Source organism: Bos javanicus, chromosome 29 (genome assembly GCF_032452875.1).
Source record: "Bos javanicus breed banteng chromosome 29, ARS-OSU_banteng_1.0, whole genome shotgun sequence".
In the NCBI taxonomy this organism is placed as follows: Eukaryota; Metazoa; Chordata; class Mammalia; order Artiodactyla; family Bovidae; genus Bos; species Bos javanicus.
Window position 1 is genome coordinate 27,743,819 of NC_083896.1, and position 27,970 is coordinate 27,771,788.

The 27,970-nt window shown below is 38.4% G+C and overlaps 1 protein-coding gene and 2 pseudogenes across 1 annotated transcript; 1 reads left to right on the forward strand and 2 right to left on the reverse strand.

Annotated features, from left to right (window-relative positions):
- Positions 1-1,732: 1,732 nt before the first annotated feature.
- Positions 1,733-2,647, reverse strand: LOC133240968 (olfactory receptor 8D2-like; annotated as a pseudogene).
- Positions 2,648-16,263: 13,616 nt separating this feature from the next.
- LOC133241809 (olfactory receptor 8B8-like) lies at positions 16,264-17,307 on the reverse strand. The gene has a single exon (XM_061407727.1). It carries the CDS (start codon positions 17,275-17,277, stop codon positions 16,264-16,266), a length of 1,014 nt encoding a protein of 337 aa, XP_061263711.1. The 5' UTR covers positions 17,278-17,307.
- A 4,278-nt stretch (positions 17,308-21,585) lies between these two features.
- LOC133240969 (olfactory receptor 8B3-like) lies at positions 21,586-27,885 on the forward strand (annotated as a pseudogene).
- The last annotated feature ends 85 nt before the right edge of the window (positions 27,886-27,970 follow it).

Consider the following 27,970-nt stretch of genomic DNA (forward strand, 5'->3'; position numbering starts at 1 on the left):
TTACATTACATATATGTCTCCTTGTTGATTTTCTTTCTTTGATATTAAAACCTAGATCTAATGAAGATAAGGACTTCTGTGCTTTTATTCATCTCTTTATCACCAGTACGAGGAATAATGCTAGGTATGTACTGCAACCTTTGCTATATGAATAACCAAGAGAATGAATATAGGAATGGATGTATGATTATTCATCAATTCCATGGTCCTCAGAATGCATAACGAGCCATAGGCCTTTGAAAAGTGATATCCACTGAATGAATTACATTCAAATGGAAGTATTCTAATCATTATAATGCAAATGATTTTTTTTTTTTTAAGTTTTCTTACTCTGCTAAAACGCAGCTATTGCAGCCAAGGTAACACTAACTTTTAAATAAGCTGTACTCTTATTTTATTGACTCTGTTGTCATTAAAAGTTCTTGATTCTCTACGATTAACCAGTCTTTTCCTCTCATCATTTTGGTAAAAGTATAAATTTTATATTATCCATGTACATTTTAATCTCATTAATTGTGCTCATCATTCCAGCTTCTGGAGGTCTTTGAGAATCGTCATTGTTTCACCCACTAAATTAGCTGTTATCTCAGCTTCATACCAGTCGTAAACCCAATTAAAAGTTTTTCAGTATTCTTATTCAAGTCATTGAACAAGGACAAAATAAATCATTTAGCTTGATCCCCAGCCACTTCATGCATATACCTCTAAAATCCCCATACTTAAGAGTAGAATAAAATGGAAGTTATGCACTGATGCCCAAAATGATGTGGCAAGGCAAGGAACCACCAAGGAAGTTGTCCTTCTGATCTTGAAGAAGGCTAGATTCCTGCGCCAGAGGGAAATGGTGGATACAGGCAAAGTCACAAGGTGATAAAAGCAAACAAACAAAAAACCACTGTGATTCATACAGAGGGTGGGTGGGAAAGAGCTATATACAATTCCAGGAGGAAAGAAACAGCATTTCCCTCATTAAACTGATTATTCTAATACAAAATAAAGTAAGTTCAATTCCCCAAGCTGGAACCACACTCTACTAGACTTTTAATGGATTAGTTATGGCTTAAGTGATAGCCTCCAAAGAAAGGCAATGTGAGATTTTAGGTTAGTTATAATTGATCTTAACTGAATATGATAAGACTAGGCTAACTTTGACAACTGTTACCTTGACCTCTTCACCCTAAACATGCTTTCCCCTCACACACCACAAACCACCTGTGTGTGGTTCTTTATTATAAGTACTGCAACCCTCACAGCTCTGTCATGATACCGATATTCTCAATATTTCAATATAATGGCTTTCAGCCAGAAAAAAAAAAAGCTTCCCTTGGAAGTTTAAAGATACCTCTATGCCTGCCCTTCAAGATGTTGAATAAGTTAATATCATCTCTTTTCAAAGACAACCCTAAATCCATTCCTTATTTATCAAGCACTTTCAAAATTAATATCTTCAACAAATTCTTTTTTGTTTTTGTTGTTCATGTGCCCTCCCTCTTCTGTTAAATCCTATTCCTAGAATACAAGTAAAATTTCCAAAGATTATATTGGCTATTACTTATTGTTTGATAAAAAATGACCAAAATGCCTCAAACATTCTCAAGTACAAATATATATTTCATAATTAACAGTGAATTTTGTCTCTACAGGACAGAAAGAAATAACACAGAGCTCATGAAAACTTTTCATTTGGTTCACTTCATCATCCTCTCTGTGAAAATCTCCTCTGTTGGGGTGACTACTTTTCCCCAAGCAACTTCCTCAGTGCATTCTTCACGTCCTTGTTCCTTAAGTTGTAGATCAAGGGGTTCAGCACAGGGATCACGGTGGTGTAGAACATGGAGAACACATTCTCCTGCTCCATGGTATTGCTACAAGGGGAACTGAAGTGCATAAATGTTATAGACCCTAAAAAGACACCCACAGCCATGAGATGAGACCTACAAGTGCCAAAGGTTTTCAACCATCCCTTGAGTGAATACAGAGGATGCTAGAGAGGATGAAAGAATAAGAGATGAGTACAGCCAGTATCAGTGACAAGGTATTAACTCCTCAGATGATAAATGACACTATCTCATTAATGTGGGTGCTAGAGCAAGAGAGACTGAACAAAGGAAAAAATATCACAAAAATAATGACTGATAATATGAGACCCACAGAAGGACAACATTGACATGCGGGTAGTATCAACTGTGGCCCCAAACAAGCCCAGTGAATATACTACACCCATCATTATGGAACAGACCCTATGGGACATGATAATATTGTAAAACAGTGGGCTGCAGATTGCAACATAATGAACATACACCATGGCAGTGAGAAGATAACCTTCTACTATTACAAAAATAAGGAAGAAGTAAAGCTGGGCCATGCATTCCAGGAAGGAAATAATATTCTTCTCTAACACAAAGTTCACCAGCATCTTTGGAGTAATGACAGAGGAGTAGCAGAGATCAGTGAATAACAAATGTCTGAGAAAATAGTACATTGGAGAGTGAAGTTGAGAACTGATACAGATTAAGAGGATCATGCCCAGGTTCCCCACCACTGTGACAACATATATTCCAAGGAACAGGAGGAAGAGTGGCAATTGAAGCTCTGGGCATTTTGTTATCCCTTCAAGGATAAATTCACTCCCTGAAGAATGGTTTAGTCATTCCTTACAAAATATTATCTGCAGAAAGAAGTGAGACAAAATAGGTGCATTCGAGTTATTTTCTGATTCCCAAAGCAGCATGACAGGTCCTGTCTTGATTGGGTCCATCTTTCATCTGTCCCTTGTCTTCATCTTTCCAGTGATCTCTTAAAAGCTCAAGGACGCGGTAATGATGAACCTATTTGCAGGGCAGGAGTAGAGATGCAGACATAAAAAGTGGACTTGTGGACACAGCTGGGGAAGCAGAGGGTGGGATGAATTGAGAAAGTAACACTGGCATATATACAATACCATGTGTAAAATGGGCTTCCCTGATGGCTCATCTGATGAAGAATCTGCCTGCAATGTGGGAGACCTGGGTTCGATCCCTGGCTTGGGAAGATCGCCTGGAGAAGGGAATGGCTACCCACTCCCTTCTGGCCTGGAGAATTCCATAGACTGTCTAGTCCATGGGATTGCAAAGAGTCAGACATGACTGAGCGATTTTTGCTTTCATGTGTACAATAGATAGCTAGTGGGAAGCTATCCATTTTACACATGGTTGTGTATATATGTCAATGCTACTTTCTCAGTTAGTATAGCCAGCATTGTAGAGCTCAGCCTGGCACTCTGTGATGACCTAAAGTATTGGAATGGGAAGGAGTCTCAAGAGGGATGGGATAAACATGTAACTATCACTGATTCAATTTGTCTTATGGCAGAAGCCAGCACAATATTGTAAAGCAATTATCCTCCAATTAAAAAACAATAATTAAAAAGGCATAATAATCTACCAAAAAACAAAAACAAATAAATACTCAAAGACAAAGACTAGAAGTATAGCCCAGAGCCTTGGTTCTACCCAACACTCAAATAACCCCCTATAATTCATAGTTTTTTCATTTAACTCCTAGGCTTAAGCCAATAAGTACCTCACTTTGGGGGGGGAAAAAAAGTACAAACTTTCAAGACCTAATTATTTTTTCTTTAGTATCCTTAAAGGAATATTGCTCATCCCTTTCTCTGACATATATGAATAGAACCTTCAATTATGGTTGAAACATGGCTTCTAATCTAGCTCTAATGAAATAAAAGTTATTATTTTTTGGATTTCTCAACCCATCTATATAAGTCAGCATAATATTCTTTATTTTTTTAATAGTTAATTTTATTTTTTTAAATTTTATTTTATTTAACTTTACAATATTGTATTGGTTTTGCCATATATCAAAATGAATCTGCCACAGGTATACATGTGTTCCTCATCCTGAACCCTCCTCCCTCCCCCCTCCTCATACCATCCCTCTGGGTCGTCCCAGTGCACCAGCCCCAAGCATCCAGTATCATGCATCAAACCTGAACTGGCAACTCGTTTCACATGTGATATTATACATATTTCAATGCCATTCTCCCAAATCATCCCACCCTCTCATAATATTCTTTAAAACAGGGAATTTAGAAACATAACAAACTTATTAAAGAGATTGCTTATTATACAAAAAGAAATTCAATCAATGGCTTTAATGAATTCAGACTCCCACTTATCTCTCTATTGTTCTCTGGATGGAAGACTTTAGTTAAGCCAGGAAAACTTTTTCATCTTCTGTCAGCAGATGTCATTACCAGAAATATGGTGCCAAAGGCTGTTCTTAGACTATATTTTAAAACTTTCTTGTTCAAGAAACAGCAAAGAAGTAAGATTAGCTTTCGGGTATATTTCCTGCTGCTGCTGCTGCTGCTGCTAAGTCACTTCAGTTGTGTCTGACTCTGTGTGACCCCATAGATGGCAGCCCACCAGGCTCCCCTGTCCCTGGGATTCTCCAGGCAAGAACACTGGAGTGGGTTGCCATTTTCTTTTCCAATGAATGAAAGTGAAAAGTGAAAGTGAAGTTGTTCAGTCGTGTGCGACTCTTAGCGACCCCATGGACTGCAGCCTACCAGGCCTCTCCATCCATGGGATTCTCCAGGCAATATTTCCTGAGCCATCAGCAAATCAGTGTTTCATCCTGGCTCTTACCTGCTGTCCATAATCAGAGGCCAAACTTGCACTGAACTTTCTCTCTCAAAGCTGTTATATCAGAACTGGGGGTTTCTCCTTCACTGACTTAGTTTCCCCTAAAGATGAATCAGGGGAAAGTGATTCCTGCTTTCAGTGCATGCATTCTTTATTACCTAAAGGAATCAAGCTTAATAACTTTCCATTGAATGAAAATAAAATCAATGGAGAAAAAAATCTGTACATAGAGTGACACAGAATTTGATTTTATTTTGCATGAAAAATAAAAACAAATTCTGTTTCGTCACAAACAAAAATTTATGAAACTTTGTTTTAATTTATTTTCTCTATCTACTTTCCACAACATGCTGAGGGTGCTCAATATATGTGTTGATTAAAAGGCTTAATTACACAGGGTCATTATCTTTGAGAGCACATGAGAATAAATATGTTTTGAAATCGCTTAGATGTGGAACCTAAAGTATGACACAAATGAACTTATTTGTGAGACGTAAACACACTCCAGACAGAAAACAAACTTGTGGTTCCAAAGGGGAAGGAGGTAGGGGAGGGATAAATTAGGAGTTTGGGATAGCAGACATTCACTATTAAATAAAAAATAGAATAACAACAAGGCCATACTGTATAGCACAGGGAACTATATTTAATACCCTGTAGTAAACAACAACGGAAAATAAAAATAAAAAAACATATGAGAAAAAAAATGTTTCTGAATTGAGAAAATTAGATAAACCTTTAAAAAAAAGAGAATCAGAGTTGCCAGGGTAAAGCTCAAGGTAACCAGATTAGCAAAGACCATGAAATTCAAGCATCTCCAAGTAGACGCTCTGAATTTGTCTGAACAGAATTAAGACTAACGTGGAGGTTTTTGGCATTCAGACCAATATTCCTTTTAGGTTGAGTACCACCGTTTTTTAATAGGTGCACACATAAACTGACTAAAATTCCTTTTTTAATCCAAAATAATACTAAAATTATTACCAGTAGGAAAGGTTGTCCAGAGGTCAGAACCAAAAATGATTTATCTCCCTGTCGAAATATTCCTGTTGATGTTGAGACTCAAGTTGCTGATCTGTCAAGTAAACAAAGCCCATTATTAGATTATGCTTTGATGGAGTCCAGTAGAATAAGAAAAGCAATATATATGCAGTAACTCTTAACTTATTTGGAGATATTGATCTGCTGCTGCTGCTGCTAAGTCGCTTCGGTCGTGTCCGACTCTGTGCGACCCCATAGACAGCAGCCCACCAGGCTCCCCCGTCCCTGGGATTCTCCAGGCAAGAATACTGGAGTGGGTTACCATTTCCTTCTCCATCTAGTGACTTACAATTTGCTAAGAAACTTAATGTAAGTAAAAATACCTTGAAAAGTGAAAGTGAAAGTTGCTCAGTCATGTCCCCTTTGTGACCCCAGGGACTGTATTTCATGGATTTCTCTAGGCCAGGATACTGGAGTGGGTAGCCTTTCCCTTCTCCAGGGGATCTTCCAAGCACAGGGATCGAATGCAGATGTCCCTCATTGCTGGCGGATTCTTTACCAGCTGAGCCACAAGGGAAGCCCAAGAATACTGGAGTGGGTAGCCTATCCCTTCTCCAAGCGGATCTTCCTAACCCAGGAATCCAATGGGGTCTCCTGCATTACAGGCAGATTCTTTACCAACTGAGCAATCAGGGAAGCCCAAAATACCTTGAAGACACTAATATAAATGTCACAATGTCATTTAATAAAATTTATCCCTTTGCCAATCCACTTAGGTTTCTCTTAGTGCCCTGTTATTATTTTCCTTATGAAATACTTCTAACAAACATTCTCCATGATCAGAATGAAGGTAGAATTTTAAAAGAGGAGGGGAGACACGAGAAAGAAGGTTCAGGATAGCAAGTAGAGAAGCTTAACAGCAAAAAAGGAGACCTCCAGAAAACTATTTGAAAAGACCTTGATGCTGGGAAAGATTGAAGGCGGGAGGAGAAGGGAACAACAGAGGATGAGATGGTTGGATGGCATCACTGACTCAATGGACGTGAGTTTGAGTAAACTCCAGGAGTTGGTGATGGACGGGGAGGCCTGGCATGCTGCAGTCCATGGGGTCACAAAGAGCCAGACATGACTAAGCAATGGAACTAAAATGAACTGAACAGTATAAGTGGGGGCTTCCCTTGTGGCTCAGCTGGCAAAGAATCTACCTGCAATGTGGGAGACCTGGGTTCCATCCCTGGGTTGAGAAGATCCCCTGGAGAAGGGAAAGGCTACCCACTCCTGTATTCTGGCATGGAGAATTCTATGGACTGTACTGTTTGCATATGTATATGTCTATGTGTATGTGTCTGTATGCCTAATTAATTTTTTTTAATTCTAAAGTTTTGTTTCTTTAACAATACAAATCTAAGAAAACTCTTCTTGCAAAGTCCTAATTTTTTAATGTAGGACAATCTAGGGCAGATGTTGGTTTGCTATTTTCTCTCACTGAAAGATAACATAACACTAATAATATTTTCCTGAACTAATTTGTTGCAGGATCTGGAATAGAGCTATAGTTATGGGGGAAATCCTGTTCTTATTCTTTCTACGATGTAACTTTGAGAGAAGAAAAAAATTGGCTTGATACCCAAATCTCAAATAATATTGGGAAAGCAGATTCTGTCCCTTTGGGATCTGATGAAGTGGGTATTTTTGTCAAGAAAGTATAATTCATAAGGTTTAATCTTTTGAGTAGAGAATGAAGCTTAATTCTTCATAGAATTCAAATATTGTGAAAAGAAGATATTCCTGTTTGTTTCTTTATCCAAAGCAAATGTTATAAAACATCTGTATGACTTAGAACAAAATCTTTGTCAATTTCAAATCTTAAATACTATGATTGTATAATAACACACAGAGTCTGAAGAATGGGCTAAGAGCACTTTGTATAGAGTTTGTGTGACTAAAGCAAGTCATTTGCCCTCTCTGAATCTTTGTTTCCTCAACTAGAAAAAGAGTAGCTATGAAGATAAAGACTTGTACAGAGATCTGAAAACTTTATACCACTGGGTTACCATTTGTGATTTCTTACACTTACAAAATATGTTCTGAGTTTACTTTACATGTATATGCCAATGTTGCTCAAAGTAACAGGCACCCTTATCCACAAAATGAAAGTAGAGGAGTGTATTCACTGAGAAAACCAGAGTTTGTTCTAGGGTCTCATCAAGAAGGGCACTCTCTTTAACCATGAAAAGCAAATACTTTTTAAATTATAATTTAAAAAGCAAAGCAGTCAGGAGATTCCAGGCATTTCTACAGTGGCTTTGGAAGAATTGTCAAGAGTTTGAGGCTATTAGAGGCTGTGAATAAGAGAAAGTCAGAACTCAGATTTAAGAAGGAGCTGTGTTAGCAATGGGCGCAGGAGGGCCGAGAGGAGCTACTCCACATTCAAGGTCAAGAGGGGCGGCTGTGAGGAGATACCCCTCACCCAAGATAAAAAGCAGCGGCTGTGCTTTTCTGGAGCAGCCATGAAGAGATATCCCACGTCCAAGGTAAAACAAACCCAAACAAGATGGTAGGTGTTGCAAGAGGGCATCAGAGGGCAGACACACTGAAATCATACTCACAGAAATCTAGTCAATCTGATCACATGGACCACAGCTTGTCTAACTCAATGAAACTAAGCCAGGCCATGTGGGGCCACCGAAGACATACGGGTCATGGTGGAGAGGTCTGACAGAATGTGGTCCACTGCGGAAGGGAATGGCAAACCACTTCAGTATTCTTGCCTTGAGAACCCCATGAACAGTATGAAAAGGCAAAGTGATAGGATACTGACAGAGGAACTCCCCAGGTCGGCAGGTGCCCAATATGCTACTGGAGATCAGTGGAGAAATAACTCCACAAAGAATGAACTGATGGAGCCAAAGCAAAAACAATACCCAGTTGTGGATGTGACTGGTGATAGAAGCAAGGTCCGATGCTGTAAAGAGCAATATTGCATAGGAACCTGAAATGTTAGGTCCATGAATCAAGGCAAATTGGAAGTGGTCAAACAGGAGATGGCAAGAGTGAACTTCAACTTTCTAGGAATCAGCAAACTAAAATGGACTGAATGGGTGAATTTAACTCAGATGACCATTATATCAAATACTGTGGGCAGGAATCCTTTAGAAGAAATGGAGTAGCCATCATGGTCAACAAAAGAGTCTGAAATGCAATCTCAAAAACGAAAGAATGATGTCTGTTTGTTTCCAAGGCAAACCATTCACTATCACGGTGATCCAAGCCTATGCCCCAAGCAGTAATGCTAAAGAAGCTGAAGTTGAATGGTTCTATGAAGACCTAAAACACCTTTTAGAACTAACACCCGAAAAAGATGTCCTTTTCATTATAGGGGACTGGAATGCAAAAGTAGGAAGTCAAGAAATACGTGGAGTAACAAGCAAACTGAGCCTTGGAGTATGGAATGAAGCAGGGCAAAGGCTAATAGAGTTTTGCCAAGAGAACGCACTGGTCATAGCAAACACCCTCTTCCAACAACACAAGAGAAGACTCTACACATGGACATCACCAGATGGTCAACACCGAAATCAGATTGATTTTATTCTTTGCAGCCACAGATGCAAACTCTATACAGTCAGCAAAAAAAGACCAGGAGCTGACTGTGGCTCAGATCATGAACTCCTTATTGCCAAATTCAGACTGAAATTGAAGAAGTAGGGAAAACCACTAGACCATTCAGGTATGACCTAAATCAAATCCCTTATGATTTTACAGTGGAAGTGAGAAATAGATTCAAGGGACTAGATCTGATAGACAGAGTGCCTGATGAGCTATGGAATGAGGTTCGTGACATTGTACAGGAGACAGGGATCAATAACATCCCCATGGAAAAGAAATGCAAAAAAGCAAAATGGCTATCTGAGGAGGCCTTAAAAATAGTTGTGAAGAGAAGTGAAAAGCAAAGGAGAAAAGGAAAGATATACCCATTTGAATGCTCAGTTCCAAAGAATATCAAAGAGAGATAAGAAAGCCTTCCTCAGCGGTCAATGCAGAGAAATAGAGGAAAACAACAGAATGGGAAAGACTAGAGACCTCTTCAAGAAAATTAGAGATACCAAGGGAACATTTCATGCAAAGATGGGCTCAATAGGCTTCCCTGGTGGCTCAGAGGGTAAAGGGTCTGCTTGCAATTCGGGAGACCTGGGTTCGATCCCTGGGTCGGGAAGATGCCCTGGAGAAGGAAATGGCAACCCACTCCAGTACTCTTGCCTGAAAAATCCCATGGACAGAGAAGCCTGGTAGGCTACAGTCCTTGGGGTCGCAAAGAGTCGGACACGACTGAGTGACTTCACTTCACTTCACTTCACTTTGGGCTCGATAAAGGACAGAAATGGTATGGACATAACAGAAGCAGAAGATATTAAGAGGTGGCAAGAATATACAGAAGAACTGTACAAAAAAAGAGCTTCATGACCCAGATAATAACTATGGTGTGATCACTCACCTAGAGCCAAATCTCCTGGAATGCGAAGTCAAGTGGGCCTTAGAAAGCATCACTACGAACAAAGCTAGTGGAGGTGATAGAATTCCAGTTGAGCCATTTCAAATCCTGAGAGATGATGGTGTGAAAGTGCTGCACTCAGTATGCCAGCAAATTTGGAAAACTCAGCAGTAGCCACAGGACTGGAAAAGGTCAGTTTTCATTCCAGTCCCAAAGAAAGGCAATGGCAAAGAATGCTCAAACTACCACGCAATTGCACTCATCTCACACGCTAGTAAAGTAATGCTCAAATTCTCTAAGCCAAGCTTCAGCAGTACGTGAACCGTGAACTTCCAATGTTCAAGCTGGTTTTGGAAAAGGCAGAGGAACCAGAGATCGTATTGCCAACATCTGCTGGATCATGGAAAAAGCAAGAGAGTTCCAGAAAAACATCTATTTCTGTTTTATTGACTATGCCAAAGCCTTTGACTGTGTGGATCACAATAAACTGTGGAAAATTCTGAAAGAGATGGGAATACCAGACCACCTGAACTGCTTCTTGAGAAATTTGTATGCAGGTCAGGAAGCAACAGTTAGAACTGGACATGGAACAACAGATTGGTTCCAAATAGGAAAAGGAGGACGTCAAGGCTGTATATTGTCACCCTGCTTATTTAACTTATATGCAGAGTACATCATGAAAAACGTTGGCCTGGAAGAAGCACAAGCTGAAATCAAGATTGCTGGGAGAAATATCAATCACCTCAGATACGCAGAGGACACCACCCTTATGGCAGAAAGTGAAGAGGAACTAAAAAGCCTCTTGATGAAAGTGAAAGAGGAAAGTGAAAAAGTTGGCTTAAAGCTCAACATTCAGAAAATGAAGATCATGGCATCTGGTCCCATCACTTCATGGAAAATAGATGGGGAAACAGTGGAAACAGTGTCAGATTTTATTTTGGGGGGCTCCAAAATCACTGCAGATGGTGATTGCAGCCATGAAATTAAAAGATGCTTACTCCTTGGAAGAAAAGTTATGACCAACCTAGATAGCATATTGAAAAGCAGAGACATTACTTTGCCAACAAAGGTCCATCTAGTCAAGGCTCTGGTTTTTCCAGTGGTCATGTATGGATGTGAGAGTGAGACAGTGAAGAAAGCTGAGCGCCAAAGAATTGATGCTTTTGAACTGTGGTGTTGGAGAAGACTCTTGAGAGTCCCTTGGACTGCAAGGAGATCCAACCAGTCTATTCTGAAGGAGATCAGCCCTGGGATTTCCTTGGAAGGACTGATGCTGAGGCTGAAACTCCAATACTTTGGCCACCTCATGTGAAGAGTTGACTCATTGGAAAAGACTCTGAAGCTGGGAGGGATTGGGGGCAGGAGGGGAAGGAGACGACAGAGGATGAGATGGCTGGGTGGCATCACTGACTTGATGGACGTGAGTCTGGGTTAACTCCGGGAGTTGGTGATGGACAGGGAGGCCTGGAGTGCTGTGATTCTTGGGGTCGCAAAGAGTTGGACACGACTGAGCAATTGAACTGAACTGATACTATATTGGTGTTTTTCTTTCTGGCTTACTTCATTTTGTATAATAAGCTCAAGTTTCATCCACCTCATTAGAACTAATTCAAATGTATTATTTTTAATGGCTGCATAATACTCCATTGTGTATATGTACCACAGCTTATCCATTCATCTGCTGATGGATATCTAGGTTGCTTCCATGTCCTGGCTATTATAAACAGTGGTGTGATGAACATTGGGGTACACGTGTCTCTTTCAATTCTAGTTTCCTTGGTGTGTATGTCCAGCAGTGGGATTGCTGGGTCATAAGGCAGTTCTATTTTCAGTTTTTTAAGAAATCTCCACACTGTTCTCCATAGTGGCTGTACTAGTTTGCATTCCCACCAACGGTGTAAGAGGATTCCCTTTTCTCCACACCCTTTCCAGCATTTAAAGACTTATAGAAGTTGGCAAAAATTTTGCAAATGTTAATAAAGCCAGGAAAGAATGAAAGTAGTAAATCACAGAAGCTCTTTTTCATTGCTTTTGTTTTTGTGAGCAAATTTGAAACTGTGTCTTTGTCATGTGAATTCTATTACTGACACCAAAGACATACTTATCACTAAGTCCTCAACATATTAGACATACCGCCTTAGTGTGTAGATAGATATTTTGTAATATTATTCTATTAATTTATTACAGAATCTGTAATATTTGCCCCAGAAGTAGATATCCTTCCACATAGCAAAGACAGAGCAATAGTAATTTCTCTATTTTCCTTAATGTTGCAATTACATAATTACAATTGTAAAAGCTAAGAGGAGAAATGAGAGGAAATACTGAGAAACCTCAGAAAGAGAGAAGGAAGAAAGAATAGAAATAAAAAAATGAAGGAAATAAGGATGAAAGGAAGGAAGAGAGTCTGAATTAAAGTAGAGAATGTATCCCATTTCCATTTGATTATGGTGAAGATCCAACCATGAAGAAACCCAAACAAAATCAGCAGAACAATCCAGTCCTAAAAATTCCTCACACAAATTCTGTTGCTGCCAAGAAAATCTGTTCTTCTTAGTTTTCTTCATAGAAAATTGACATCATTATTGCTTTGACTATAGGCAATGGAGTTCAAGATGGGCCCAACATTTATATGAAAGACTGAGATCGCATTTCCCCAGCCCATAGTCTCTACATTAGAATCTGTGAGGTACATGAATGCTATTGCCCAGAAGAAAAGTGAAAGAGTCATTATATGGGAACCTTGGGTACTGAGGTCCTGAATCAGAGCTTTAGCTCTACTCTCCATGGAGCTGACGGAGACAGTACTGGAGATGATAAAAGTGTAGGTGAAAGTAGTGCTAGTGTGAACCAAAATGATCATCTTATTAGAAGACAAACCACAAGCTCACTGTTGCAGGTACTGGTGCAGGAAAGTTGAAGCAGAAGAAGAATATCACAAAGATGGTGGCTGACAACATTGGCATCACAAAAGTTCGGTCTCGCCATACAAGAAGTGTGGGTTCCCGTTCCCCTTGGCAATTTCCTGTATATTTTATTGGACAATTTGATGTATATGATATCTGATGCAATATCTAGCTATTTTGTAGAAATGGGGTCCACCAGAGTATCTAATTCAGCATATTGCAAAAGGTGAAAGTTATTGTCTATTTTTATATTTACAGAAGTTTTCACTAAGTTTTTGAAAAAGTTTTCCTTATAGTTTCTTTTTCTGCACCCACCCTGAGATTAGAAGAATACTCACATGAGTAATCTATGAATATGTTCTACTCCCTCCGTGTCCTCTACTAGTCAATCAACTGCAATCAGACTTCTGCTTCTATCATTTCCATAATATTATCTTCCAGAGTTTATAGATCCCCAGTGCAAAGGCCATCTAAACTCTCTACAGCACTGAATACTATTGACTCCTCTTTCCTTCTTGAAATAGATAATTAACTTTCTTGATACCATGAAATTGCTTATTATTAAAGTTTATATGTGCCCACATAAATCCTTGTCCAGAGACAATTTTAAAATCACAGAACATTAGAAGTGGAAAGCTCCAAATCACCAACTAACCAAACAATAATATAATCATTTGAAAAGAATTTTAAAAGGCATATTCTTGAGCCCTGATGTCAGATGTATTCCGACACAGTAGGTCTTAAAATGGAAGAGAAGATAATAATATTATTATTCTGGATGATTCTAAGACATACCCAAGTTAAGAATGATTAATTCAGTTCAGTTCTTTTAGCATATAAGTCAAGAAACTGAGACGCAGTGATTGCAAGATTTTTTAATGAATAAAACACATGTTATCATCCAGCCAAGCATCTTATTTTTCATATTATTAAACCAAGGCTCTAAAAATGAAATGATACTACTATGTAGGGTCAAATCCAAGACTGTACCTCATTTACTATAGCTTGAATCCCAAGCAAATAAATAACAACCTTCACAAAAGTCCTTTTAAATTGGTACTATTATTTTTTTAATTTTGGAAATGAGGAAACAGATATTCTGAAATGTTAAGTAACTTTTCAGAGTCATGTATTTAGCAAATGGCAAAACTGAAATTTAAACCCAGGTAGTAAAAATCTAAACCAGAAACTGTGAGCTTGCTCACCCTAATGGGCTTCTAGGAGTCAGTCCAACTCATACCTTCATTTCCTGACTATTAAATACACACAACAACCTACATAAAAATAAATGCATCTTTGTTTTCCATCCCTGTGCTTTGAGAAAGCAGTGTGGAAGTAAACTGCTACAAAAACCGTTCTAGGAGGGAGAAGTGGTAATAATTAGAATGACTCATCTTCTCCCCACATATCTCTTCTCTATGACTCAAAGTTTAAACTCAAATATAAGCATTCACTTATTCCAGACATAATTACTGAGCCTTTACTAAACATCCAACACTATGTTAAGCCCTAGAGATATAATCAAGAAGATACCCAAGGTGCCTTCCCTCACAGGGAAGACAGATAATCAGATGACTAGAAAAACTTGTGAAAATTGCTCTCATTACTTCATGTCAGTCCTGACTGCTACAATCTGTGAAATACAAAAAAGAGCACCTAAACTTTGAAAGGTGGATTAGGTTTCCATTCAACTGATACCTAAAACATCAACAGAAAACAAGGTGGATTATAAATAGGTAATAAAAGCATGCTATAAAAAAGAAAGCATGTTGAATATAACCAGGGAGGAAGCCTCATTGTTCAGTGAGAAAAATGTGTTTTCATAGAAAGGTAGAAAAATAAAAACAAGAGAAACCCTCTATGCACTCTATGAGTTATCATGTGATTCTCATCCCACTTTTGAAAATCCAAGTTGAATAAATAAACATATGTCTTACATAACATATCCCCTTGTATTTAACTAAACTTTTTCCTGCAAATAAATAACTTAAAGTTTTCTTATCATTAAATACATAGAGTTAGATTGAGTATTTAAGAAGGAAAGAACTTCCAGTACAGTGGAATGTGCCAGGAGAGGGTAAGCATATACCCTGAAGGTCATCTACCCATCTTTTTGTCCAGGAAAGACCTCCTGGAGTTCTGGATAACCTAATACCTGAAGGATAAACAGGCTGAGTAAGACAAAGGACTCTTTGTACATGAGGGTGTTCCAGACTAAGAGAAGAGCTTGTAGAAAAGTAATGCAAAGGAACAAGAGTTTATTTAATTTGGGAAAGTTCAATGTAACTTTAGCAGAGTACTGGAAAGAAACAGGGAGGAAGGAGTTGCAGTGACAGAAGATCAGACTGGAGAGGTGAACAGGGTACAAACAGAAAGATTCTTGCTTGGCCTACTGTGGGAATTTGGTTTTACCTTGAAAGAAATACCAGTGAACAGAGTAAACCAAGGTAAATGTAATCTTATTTGAAGTATGGAAAGAGCATTCTGGTTGCAAGTGTGGAGAATGGATTTTAAGGGGAAAGATAAGAAAGGGAGAAGCCAGTTGGAAGGCTGGTGTCTGGATGAGAAATGTTCATAAGAACAAGAACTGTTAGTAATTGATAAATTGGGTGTGGAGGACAAGTAAAGAGAGGGGGATCAAGAAAGATACCAATTTGGGATTTGAGCAATTAAGTAGAGGATGGTGCCATTCACAATGACAGAGACCGAAAGAAAAGAAGAGAGTTTGGTAGGCTTAGTGATGTTTCTGTGATTAAGTTGATTCTTATAAGTTCAGATGCCTATAGAGCATTCAAAGAGAGATATTAGTCAGTTAAACATAGGTTTGAAGTTCAAATGTGAGTCCTATCTTTGTTTTCTGTGTAGAAATTTTCCATAATCAGCACATTCTTATCTGCTATGAACTAGTCAACTTACTTTAAAAAGGTGTGAAATTCTGATTTTTAAGAGGAAAGCACTGGGAGGGAAGATAGAAATAGAGGAAGAAGACAAAGAAGGAAGGAATACATTTCACAATTGTTAGACCCCCAATTCTTTGCTACAGATATTAAGTTGCATCAATTTCTTCCCAGTAACACTAAAGTAACAGTATACTCATACTTTGCAGAGTGTTCAACCCAACCTTCTAAATCAAAGTCTTTCTATTATACCTCACTCCATCCTGTGTGAAAGAACTCTATATAGAAAAAAAAAATGATTTTGAAATAAAGGTGTATTCTATTATCATGATTAATACTGTTCCAGTTCAGAAAAATATTTTTCTACTTAAGGTTCTTTTCAGGGCAACCTTAACCTCCTTATTTCTGAAGCTATAGATCAGAGGATTAAGCATAGGCACCAAAATGGTATAGAATACAGTGGACACTTTCTTCTGGTTCATGGACAAAACAGAAGAAGGATGAAGATACATGAATGCCCCTGACCCAAAGAAAACAGAAACAACAATTATATGTGAACTACAAGTACTGAACGCTTTGGACCTTCCTTCTGTGGAACTGATGCGGAGGATACTGGAAAGGATAAAAACATATGAAACAGTGACGGTGAGGCCAGGCACACCAACATCAAAGCCAACGATGATGAGAACCACCAGTTCATTGATGTGAGTGCTGGTGCAGGAAAGCTCCAGGAGTGGGAGGATATCACACATGTAGTGGTTGATGGTATTGGCATCACAGAAGGTCAGCCTCAACATGCATCCTGTGTGGGCCCAGGCAGCAATAAAGGCCCCCAAGTATACAATCACAGCCATTAGAGAGCAGATCTGAGGGGACATGGTGACCTTGTACAACAGGGGCTTGCAGATGGCCACATAGTGATCATAGGCCATCACTGTCAGTACATAGCACTCTGCATTGACAAAAAAGCAGTAGAAAAACAGTTGAGTCATGCATCCTGCATAGGAGATGGTGTTCCTCTTTGACAGAAAGTTTACCAACAGTTTGGGGGTGATGACAGAAGAGTAACAGAGATCAATACAGGATAAATTAAAGAGGAAGTAGTACATTGGAGTGTGGAGGTGAGAAGTCAGTCTAATTAGAGTGACCAAGCCCAGGTTTCCTGCCATGGTGATTATGTAAATTCCCAAGAAGAGGAAGAACAGGGGCACCTGGATCTCTGGATATTTAGTTAAACCCACAAGGATAAACTCAGTGACCAGTGAGCTGTTTCCAATATCCATTCTCTTCCAGTGAGATCTGAAAGATAGGAGAATAGAGTCATATTTCAGGCAGAACTCAGATTCCCCATGCAATCTCATGCCCAGTCCATTCAGGAACCAAGAAGGCCAAAAACTCTGCTGAGGCTTAACTATTTTACAGAAATAAATAAATAATGGATCTGGCTCTGCTCATACTGAGAAAGGCAAGTGCCTGGGGGGGGGGGGGGGTGGCATCAGCATAGTAATACTGGGAGAATGTAAGAGTGCAAGAGAATGTAAGAAGAGCAAGCATTTCTCACCTTTTCTCCCCTCAATTTGTCGCTAACTGATTTTATTCCTTCACCTGTTCATTTGTGTTTGCTAATATTTACTCACCACACTTCATCTACCCTGTGCCAGCTACCAATCCAGACTGGACACTGTGTAGGGGGTGATCATAATCACATGTTCACAGCAGAGTTGGGGAAACAGAGACTCAGAGAGAACCTTTGGCTTCCCAAGCACACACAACAAGGAAATCATTAAGTCTGGCCTAGAACTTGGGTCTCCTGCATAAGAAATTCCCTAAAGGGTACAAAGCTTAGTAACAGTGCAAACCCACTGATTTCAGCACTACCTTTAATTTCTAATTTCCTCTCCCACAGACCGCTTAATCGTCTCTATCTCAGGGCCAGAACTGGGGGAAGCAGAAAAACCTGTTACTTTCCAATGGCTATGGGTTGTGAAAGATGTAAAAACAAAAAGGATTCAATACTCACTCTTCTTTGCCTACTGGCATCAGAACTGTCTTTGTGGTTCCCCCTCCACCATAGCTCTCCAAAGAGGAAGAGATCTTCTGCTGCAAGAGGCAGCAAAACGGAACTCACCTCATCTCCTCCATTCCTATGGAGGGGCTCAGAGCATTTATAAGTCTCAGCATTTCTTTTGCTCTGAGAGTCAGTCAGATGACGATCATGATTTTTAATTAAGGTTTTGCCCAGAGGTGATCATTAAATCACAAAAAGGAATCCAAACAGCACTCTTGATTTTCAAAATAATAATATGTATTTTATTCTGAGTTTCAAGTTCTCAGGGATTTGATAAAGAGATTTTCTCAGGAGCCTCTGCATGCAAATCCTCGAGGAAATACACTTAGGAAATTGTTTACACACTATGAAGATAATTTAACCCTGGTGTCTTTGGAGGCTCAATATTTTGTTTTAATTTTTTTTATTTTATTTTTTAACCTTACAATAAAAGTTAAAAAATATTGTTACAATATTGTATTGGTTTTGCCATGTATCAACATGAATCCGCCACAGGTATACACGTGTTCCCCATCCTGAACGTCCACAAGCAATAAATGCTGGAAACTCAACATTTGATTCAAAATTTCACATTAGGGATTTTCTCTTCCCTTGTCTTTCTTCTAGTGTTTCTTTGACTTTGGGGTAGTATTGCTAACACATAGCTAATGATATTTTTAATCCTATAGAAATAAACACTCTCCAGAAAGCAGGAATAGAAGGAACATACCGCAACATAATAAAAGCTATATATGACAAGCCCACAGCAAACATTATCCTCGATGGCGAAAAATTGAAAGCATTTCCCCTAAAGTCAGGAACAAGACAAGGGTGCCCACTTTCACCACTACTATAAAACATAGTTTTGGAAGTTTTGGCCACAGCAATCAGAGCAGAAAAAGAAATAAAAGGAATCCAAATTGGAAAAGAAGAATAAAACTTACTGTTTGCAGATGACATGCTCCTCTACATAGAAAACCCTAAAGACTCCACCAGAAAATTACTAGAACTAATCAATGAATACAGTAAAGTTGCAGGATATAAAATCAACACACAGAAATCCCTTGCATTCCTATACACTAATAATGAGAAAATAGAAAGAGAAATTAAGGAAACAATTCCATTCACCATTGCAACAGAAAGAATAAAATACTTAGGAATATATCTACCTAAAGAAACTAAAGACCTATATATAGAAAACTATAAAACACTGGTGAAAGAAATCAAAGAGGACACTAATAGACGGAGAAATATACCATGTTCACGGATCAGAAGAATCAATATAGTGAAAATGAGTATATTACCCAAAACAATCTATAGATTCAATGCAATCCCTATCAAGCTACCAATGGTATTTTTCACAGAGCTAGAGCAAATAATTTCACAATTTGTATGGAAATACAAAAAACCTTGAATAGCCAAAGCAATCTTGAGAAAGAAGAATGGAACTGGAAGAATCAACCTGCCTGACTTCAGGCTCTACTACAAAGCCACAGTCATCAAGACAGTATGGTACTGGCACAAAGACAGAAATATAGATCAATGGAACAAAATAGAAAGCCCAGAGATAAATCAATGCACCTATGGACACCTTATCTTTGACAAAGGAGGCAAGAATATACAATGGAGAAAAGACAATCTCTTTAACAAGTGGTGATAGGAAATCTGGTCAACCACTTGTAAAAGAATGAAACTAGACCACTTTCTAACACCATACACAAAAATAAACTCAAAATGGATTAAAGATCTAAACATAAGACCAGAAACTATAAAACTCCTAGTGGAGAACATAGGCAAAACACTCTCTGACATAAATCACAGCAGGATCCTCTATGACCCACCTCCCAGAATATTAGAAATAAAAGGAAAAATAAACAAATGGGACCTAATTAAAATTAAAAGCTTCTGCACAACAAAGGAAACTATAAGCAAGGTGAAAAGACAGCCTTCAGAATGGGAGAAAATAATAGCAAATGAAGCAACTGACAAACAACTAGTCTCAAAAATATACAAGCAACCCCTGCAGCTCAATTTCAGAAAAATAAACGACCCCCCCAAAAAATGGGCCAAATAACTAAACAGACATTTCTCCAAAGAAGACATACAGATGGCTAACAAACACATGAAAAGGTGCTCAACATCACTCATTATCAGAGAAATGCAAATCGAAACCACACTGAGGTACCATTTCATGCCAGTCAGAATGGCTGCTATCGAAAAGTCTACAAGCAATAAATGCTGGAGAGGGTGTGGAGAAAAGGGAACCCTCTTATACTGTTGGTGAGAATGCAAACTAGTACAGCCACTATGGAGAACAGTGTGGAAATTCCTTTAAAAACTGGAAATAGAACTGCCTTATAACCCAGAAACCCCACTGCTGGGCATACACACTGAGGAAACCAGAACAGAAAGAGACACGTGTACCCCAATGTTCATCGCAGCACTGTTTATAATAGCCAGGACATGGAAGCAACCTAGATATCCATCAGCAGATGAATGGCTAAGAAAGCTGTGGTACATATACACAATGGAGTATTACTCAGCCATTAAAAAGAATACATTTGAATCAGTTCTAATGCAGTGGATGAAACTGGAGCCTATTATACAGAGTGAAGTAAGCCAGAAAGAAAAACACCAAAACAGTATATTAATGCATATATATGGAATTTAGAAAGATGGTAATGATAACCCTGTATGCGAGACAGCAAAAGAGACACAGATGTATAGAACAGTCTTTTGGACTCTGGGAGAGGGAGAGGGTGGGATGATTTGGGAGAATGGCATTGAAACATGTATAATATCATATATGAAATGAATTGCCAGTCCAGGTTTGATGCGTGATACAGGATGCTTGGGCACTGGGATGACCCAGAGGGATGTTACAGGGAGGGAGGTGGGAGGGGGGTTTAGGATGGGGAACACGTGTACACCCGTGGTGGATTCATGTTGATGTATGGCAAAACCAATACAATATTGTAAAGTAATTAGCCTCCAATTAAAATAAATTTATATTAAAACAAAAACAAAAACAAAAAAATATTACATGCACATCTTCCCACACATACATGTTTTTACATTATGGCATAAGTGACCATATGATGCATACTTTATATTTTTAAAGCATATCATTTCCTTTTCCTTAACACTCTCTTTCCTGTATGATCTCCCATCCATCAGTCCACCCTCAATTATCCATGTTTACAACCAAAAACACCTTTCTATATCTTCCTACTCACTGATATAAAAATAATTTCAACTATAAAGACTTTAAAATTGATTCCAAACTTCATATTTTTGACCCTTTGCTTTTTTCATCTAACAAAAGTATACCAAAATGTCTCTAAAAGTCTATGTTATGGATATATTCTAATACATAAAACCACTCCCCATTGATAGAGATCCATAATTTCTATCCAACAGCAATGCTGAAATATTCAATATTGCACATACACTTGATATTCCAGTACTTTTATTTTAATGAGATAAATTCCTAGAATGTATCCCATGGACCCCCTCCTCAAGTTCGATTCATCAGCTAGAGTGGCTCACAGAACAGAAGAAAAGTTTACTTATATTTACCAGCTTATTATAAAATGATCTGATATAGGATACAGATGAACATATGGATAGAAGAGATGAACAGGGCAAGGTCTGCAGAAAAAGTATGGAGCTTCCATGCCCTTCTCAGGTACACAGCTCTCCCAGCATCTCTACACTTTTCACCAACCCAGAAACTCTTGGAATCCCATCAATTTGAGGTTTAATGGAGGCTTCATTGCACAGGCATGATTGATTAAATCATTGGCCATTGGTGATTGATCCCAATCTTAAGTGCTTCTCCCCTACATGGAATTCTAGAAATTCTAGGAAGAAACTGGAAGCTCCAACCCACTAATAAGAAGGTTGGTTCTTCTGACAACCAGTCAGCAACCTTAGATGAGGCCCCAAAGTCACCTCATTAACATTACCAAGCATACCTTTATCTTTATCATCCCTTGAATTCCAAGGGTTTTAGGAGCTGTGTGCCACAAATGGGGTAGGAGACCTAGTATATTCAACTCATTTTATATTATTATTAATTTGCCAATAATAGATATTAGTCTAATGTTTGTCATCATCATTAAACTATATATTTCTCTGATCTATTATTAGTCTCCTGGTTTGCTTAAGTTATCTCTTCCCAAACAAAAGTTTTTAAACATCATACAATAAAATATGACTACTTTTAATACATTCATAATTACACTATATAACACAGATCTGATGCAACCCCCTAAATTTGAGAAAATGTTATTTCTTACTTGTATTACTACAAAGTAAATCCTCCTAACTAAATCTTTGATTCATCCATTGCCTCATACAGTCTATTGCCAACACAGCAACCAAGATCATCTTTTTAAAGCATGTCACTGTGTTATAAATTCCTGTATTCAATTTCACTCAAAGTACCAAGTTTTACAATGGCCTGCAGAAACCAATATATTACATCTCAGTGCTTATCATAATCTCTTTCCCTCACTCTTGTCAATAAATAAAACCACTATGCTTTTATTCAAATGTGCCAAAAGTATCACCTTAGATCCAGCAACCCCATTCGTGGACATATATCCAGTCAAAACTACAATTCCAAAAGACACATGTACTCCTATATTCAAAGCAGCAATATTCACAATAGACATGATGTGAAAACAATATAAATGTTCATTTACAGATGATTGGATAAAGATGTGGTACATATATTGATTATAATTTTGGTAAATTCTTTGGCAATGCCAAAGAATGCTCAAACTCCCTCTCAATCACACTCATCCCACACACTAGTAAAGTAATGCTCAAAATTCTCCAAGCCAGACTTCAGCAAAACATAAACAGTGAACTTCCAGATGTTCAAGCTGGTTTTAGAAAAGGCAGAGCAACCAGAGATCAAATTGCCAACATCTGCTGGATCATCGAAAAAGCAAGAGCGTTCCAGGAAAATATCTATTTCTACTTTATTGATTATGCCAAAGCCTTTGACTGTGTGGATCACAATCAACTGTGGAAAATTATGAAAGAGATGGGAATACCACACCACCTGACTTGCCTCTTGAGACACCTATATGCAGGTCAGGAAGCAACGGTTAGAACTGGACATGGAACCACAGACTGGTTCCAAGTAGAAAAAGGAATATGTCAAGGCTGTATATTGTCACCATGCTTATTTAACTTACATGCAGAGTATATCATGCAAAATGCTGGGCTGGATGAAGCACAAGCTGGAATCAAGATTGCTGGGAGAAATATCAATAACCTCAGATATGCAGATGATATTAACCTTATGGCAGAAAGTGAAGAAGAACTAAAGAGCCTCTTGTTGAAAGTGAAAGAGGAGAGTGAAAAAGTTGGCTTAACGCTCAACATTCAGAAAACTAAGATCATGGCCCCTGGTCCCACCACTTCATGGCAAATAGATGATGAAACAGTGGAAACAGTCAGAGACTTTATTTTGGGGGGCTCCAAAATCACTGAGAAGGCAATGGCAACCCACACCAGTACTCTTGCCTAGAAAATGGACGGAGGAAATGAAAATACTCCTCCTGCTATGGACAGAGGAGCCTAGTAGGCTGCAGTCCATGGGGTCACTAAGAGTCAAACACGACTGAGCAACTTCACTTTCACTTTTCACTTTCATGCATTGGAGGAGGAAATGGCAACCCACTCCAGTGTTCTTGCCTGGAGAATCCCAGGGATGGCGGGGCCTGGTGGGCTGCTGTCTATGGGGTCGCACACAGTTGGACACGACTGAAGCGACTTAGCAGCAGCAGCAGCAAAATCACTGAAGATGGTGAATACAGCCATGAAATTAAAAGACGCTTACTCCTTGGAAGAAAAGTTATGACCAAACAAGACAGCATATTAAAAAGCAGAGACATTACTTTGCCAACAAAAGCCCATCTAGTCAAGGCTATGGTTTTTCCAGTAGTCATGTATGGATGTGAGAGTTGGACTATAAAGAGGGCTGAGCACAGAAGAATTGATGCTTTTGAATTGCGGTGTTGTAGAAGACTCTTGAGTCCCTTGGATTGCAATGAGATCCAACCAGTCCATCCTAAAGGAGATCAGTCCTGGGTGTTCATTGGAAGGTGTGATGTTAAAAATGAAACTCCAATACTTTGGCCACCTGATGCGAAGAGCTGTCTCATTTGAAAAGATCCTGATGCTGGGAAAGATCGAAGGCAGGAGGAGAAGGGGACAACAGAGGATGAGATGGTTAGATGGCATCACTGACTCAACGGACATGAGTTTGGGTAGGCTCTGGGAGTTGGTGTTGGACAGGGAGGTCTGGCGTGTTGCAGCTTATGGGGTCGCAGAGAGTCAGACATGGCTGAGCAACTGAACTGAACTGAATCTCCTCTGAAGGATTGCATATTATGAATTTAGCAACATTGATATGCTTGCTTTTTTTGTATTTTTTGATGTTCAACATTGACTTACAGTTTTTAACTCATTGCTATATTCTTGATTTATCGTTTTTAGTGGCACTCATACCATATCCCTTTATCTCAATATCAACATATACTATTTTCACATACCAAGGCCTATATTTAAAAAATAGTTGACCCAGTTGGAAATTTTTTTTCATTTACATCTTACCCCTTTTTATAAATTTCTCTTCCTTTTTGAGAAAAATGTGTATCTAAAGAAGTAAATAATAATTAAACTACTTGGGAACCCTTAAAGGCATACAGAAGTACAGCCACTCTGTTTTGTATTTTACCATTATTTGATGTGCCAAAAATAGTTAAAGTGGGTCACAAGATTTCCATTTGAGAAGCCTCAAAATGCAATTTGTTTCATTTTTAGAAAAAATAAACTTTCTGTCAAATTAGATTTCATTCTATCAGAATACTGTGGATAAAATAATATAGAAGTTTATTTTTTTAATTTAAATTTATTTATTTTAATTTGAGGCTAATTACTTTACAATATTATATTGGTTTTGCCATACATAAACATGAATCCGCACTTCTAAAGTTTACATTTGGCAATACACTAAGGAATCAACTTAATTATCATTTCTTGTTAACAATTGAAGCTCTTTATGTCTGTTTGGACCTCACTAAAAGGAGGGGGATCGAGTTAGGATGCTTACGTGTATATGGAACATATTGTTGCAAAACTTCAAAATTGCTTCATTTGAAAATTTTCAGATAAAGAAATAAAGAGACCTGTAAATAAGACTCTTACAGAAATATGTCCATTTAGGAAATGGGCACAGAGAGGGACTGAAGCAGTGTCCTAGGTTTCCCTTCAGAGGTGAAGAAAATAAAGAGATGGGAATTCACTTTGGATCTACCTGAGGGAGGCACAGTCCCCAGAGTAAAGCAAAAGTGATTAAAACAGTAGGTCCATCAGAATTAAAGGCAGATCACACACAGGGATCTTAATTTCCTTATTCTATATATACACCTCAGGGAAGAGACTTAGAAAGCTTTTACCCAGTTTTTAACCAACAGCATTACATCATTATACTCACATTAAATCTTTCTGTGTCTAATTACTAGCAAGTGTAATAATTAAAGGCTTTGACTCTTTCTACTGCTTGAAAGGACAATATAATCAGAAATTACACTAGATCATAAAAATTTCCTAAGCATATGTCTAGGTTGTCTCTTTTAGAATCAAGGAAATCAAGCCTCAAGAATCTGAAATTACATTTCCAATACCAACAGATAAGGGAATCAGCTCTGTGGTTTTCTGAACTAAGAAGGATAAGTTTCTGAATTTAACTTACATACCTAATTCAATTTACAATACTTATTCCTCAAAAAAAGGACAAGGAATAAGTATTGAAAATTGAATTAGGTATGTAAGTTAAATTCAGAAACTGTGGTTTTCTGAACTAAGAAGGATAAGTTTCTGAATTTAACTTACATACCTAATTCAATTTACAATACTTATTCCTCAAAAAAAGGACAAGGAATAAGTATTGAAAATTGAATTAGGTATGTAAGTTAAATTCAGAAACTGTGGTTTTCTGAACTAAGAAGGATAAGTTTCTGAATTTAACTTACATACCTAATTCAATTTTCAATACTTATTCCTTGTCCTTTTTTTGAGATGAAAATTGGGGAACCGAATATACGCCTAGTCTTTCTCATTGTGTGTAGTTCTAAGACTCAAGTGATCCCAGGGGATCTGTTGGAGAGGGATCAGAGAATGTTCCAAAACATGAGTGGGCTCAAAACATATCAGTCAGAAAGTTTCCTCTAAGAGATTAAAGCTCTCACTCTTTTACGTTTATGACTTTTACTTTGTCACAAGGGAAGTTACTTAATTCTCATAGACTATTTTCTTGGATTATAAACAGAATTCTTGGTTCTGACCATATGAAGTCTAATGTGTATTAGAAGCCAGCACCTAGTTGTTAGAGTCACTGCTTGGAGTTCTACTGATGAGGGAAGACCTCAAGTGAATGAGGAAATGTTGAGATGAGAGTAGAATGATAGTGTCCTAATCCATCTCTCTTCTCTCTTGGTTTTTTCAGCTGGTATGTTTGCATATGGTAGCACTGGCCTTTCCTCTGTAAGCTGTTTGTGATATCCTTTGCTATATTTAGCTTATAAAAGCTCCATATCATGACAAAGGTGAAGACAGATTCTATGGGACTAGGTTGGGATAGTGTCAGGCATCCACAGTGTTTGTACTCTTTAGTGCTGAACTTTCCTCGTGGCTCAGTGCTAAGAATACATCTTCTAATGCAGGAGATGCAGGCTCAATCTCTGGGTCAGGAAGATCCCCAGAGATGGAAATGGCAACCCACTCTAGTATTCTTGCCTGGGACATCCCACGGACATGGAACCAGTCCATGGAGTCACGAAAGGGTCGGACATGACTTAGAAACTCAACAACAGCAAAAATACTCTTTTGTAGGATGAGACACAGTGGGAAGAGCTGAGTTGTTCTCTAATTGAACAATTTCCTCCTGTATCCATAGATTCCCTTAGAGAAGAATGGCTCCTGGAAATGTCTCTTTTGTGACGAATTCAATCTGTTGGGATTAACAGACTGACATGATCTCCAACTCCCTCTGTTCTTCCTGTTCCTAGGAATGTACATGTTCACTGTGCTGGGAAATTTGGGACTGATAATGCTAATTGCACCGAATTCACACCTACACACCCCCATGGACTTTTTCCTCTTTAACTTGTCCTTCATATACCTCTGTTATTCTTATGTATTTACACCCAAAATGCTAATTAACTTCTTATCAAAGATGAATATTATTTCTTATATGGGATGCAAGACTCAGCTCTACTTTTTCCATTTTTTTCATCATTACTGAATGCTATCTGCTGACATCAATGGCCTACTACTGTTATGTGGTCATCTGTAAACACTCTTGTATAATGTTGTCATGTCCCCTAAAGTGTGTTCCACCCTTATGCTTATTTCCTACTTGATGGCATTTTCTGGTGTCATGGTTCACACTGAATGCATACTGAGACTGACCTTCTGTGATGCAAACAACATCAACCATTATTTCTGTGATGTCTTTCATCTGCTCAAGCTCTCCTGCACAGGTAGCCACATCAGTGAGCTGGTAGTTTTCATTGTGGTGGGCATCAACATCATTGTGCCCAGTTTCACCATCTTTGTCTCTTATGGTCTCATCCTCACCAACATCTTCCACATCAGCTGCATAGACAGCAGGTCCAAAATCTTCAGTACCTGCTATCCCCACATCTTTGCTGTTTCTCTCTTCTTTGAATCATGTACATTTATGTGTCTCAAACCTTCATCTGGTGGGTCTATGGATGAAATAAATCTCTTCTGTCTTTTACACCAATGTGTTGCCATGATGAAACCTTTAATCTACAGCTTGAGAAATAAAGATGTGAAAGCTGCTCTGAGAAAATCTCTGAGTAGGAGAGAATTTTGAATTGATAGAATATCTCTCTGTGCAGTTGGTCACAGGGCAGAAAGGTTCTGTATTTAATAATTTTGTTGACAATCTTTTTGTTTCT

Bases quoted from the DNA above. Each gene is read 5' to 3' on its own strand.
- LOC133241809 (XM_061407727.1), bottom strand. From the start codon at position 17,277: ATGAGATTGCATGGGGAATCTGAGTTCTGCCTGAAATATGACTCTATT.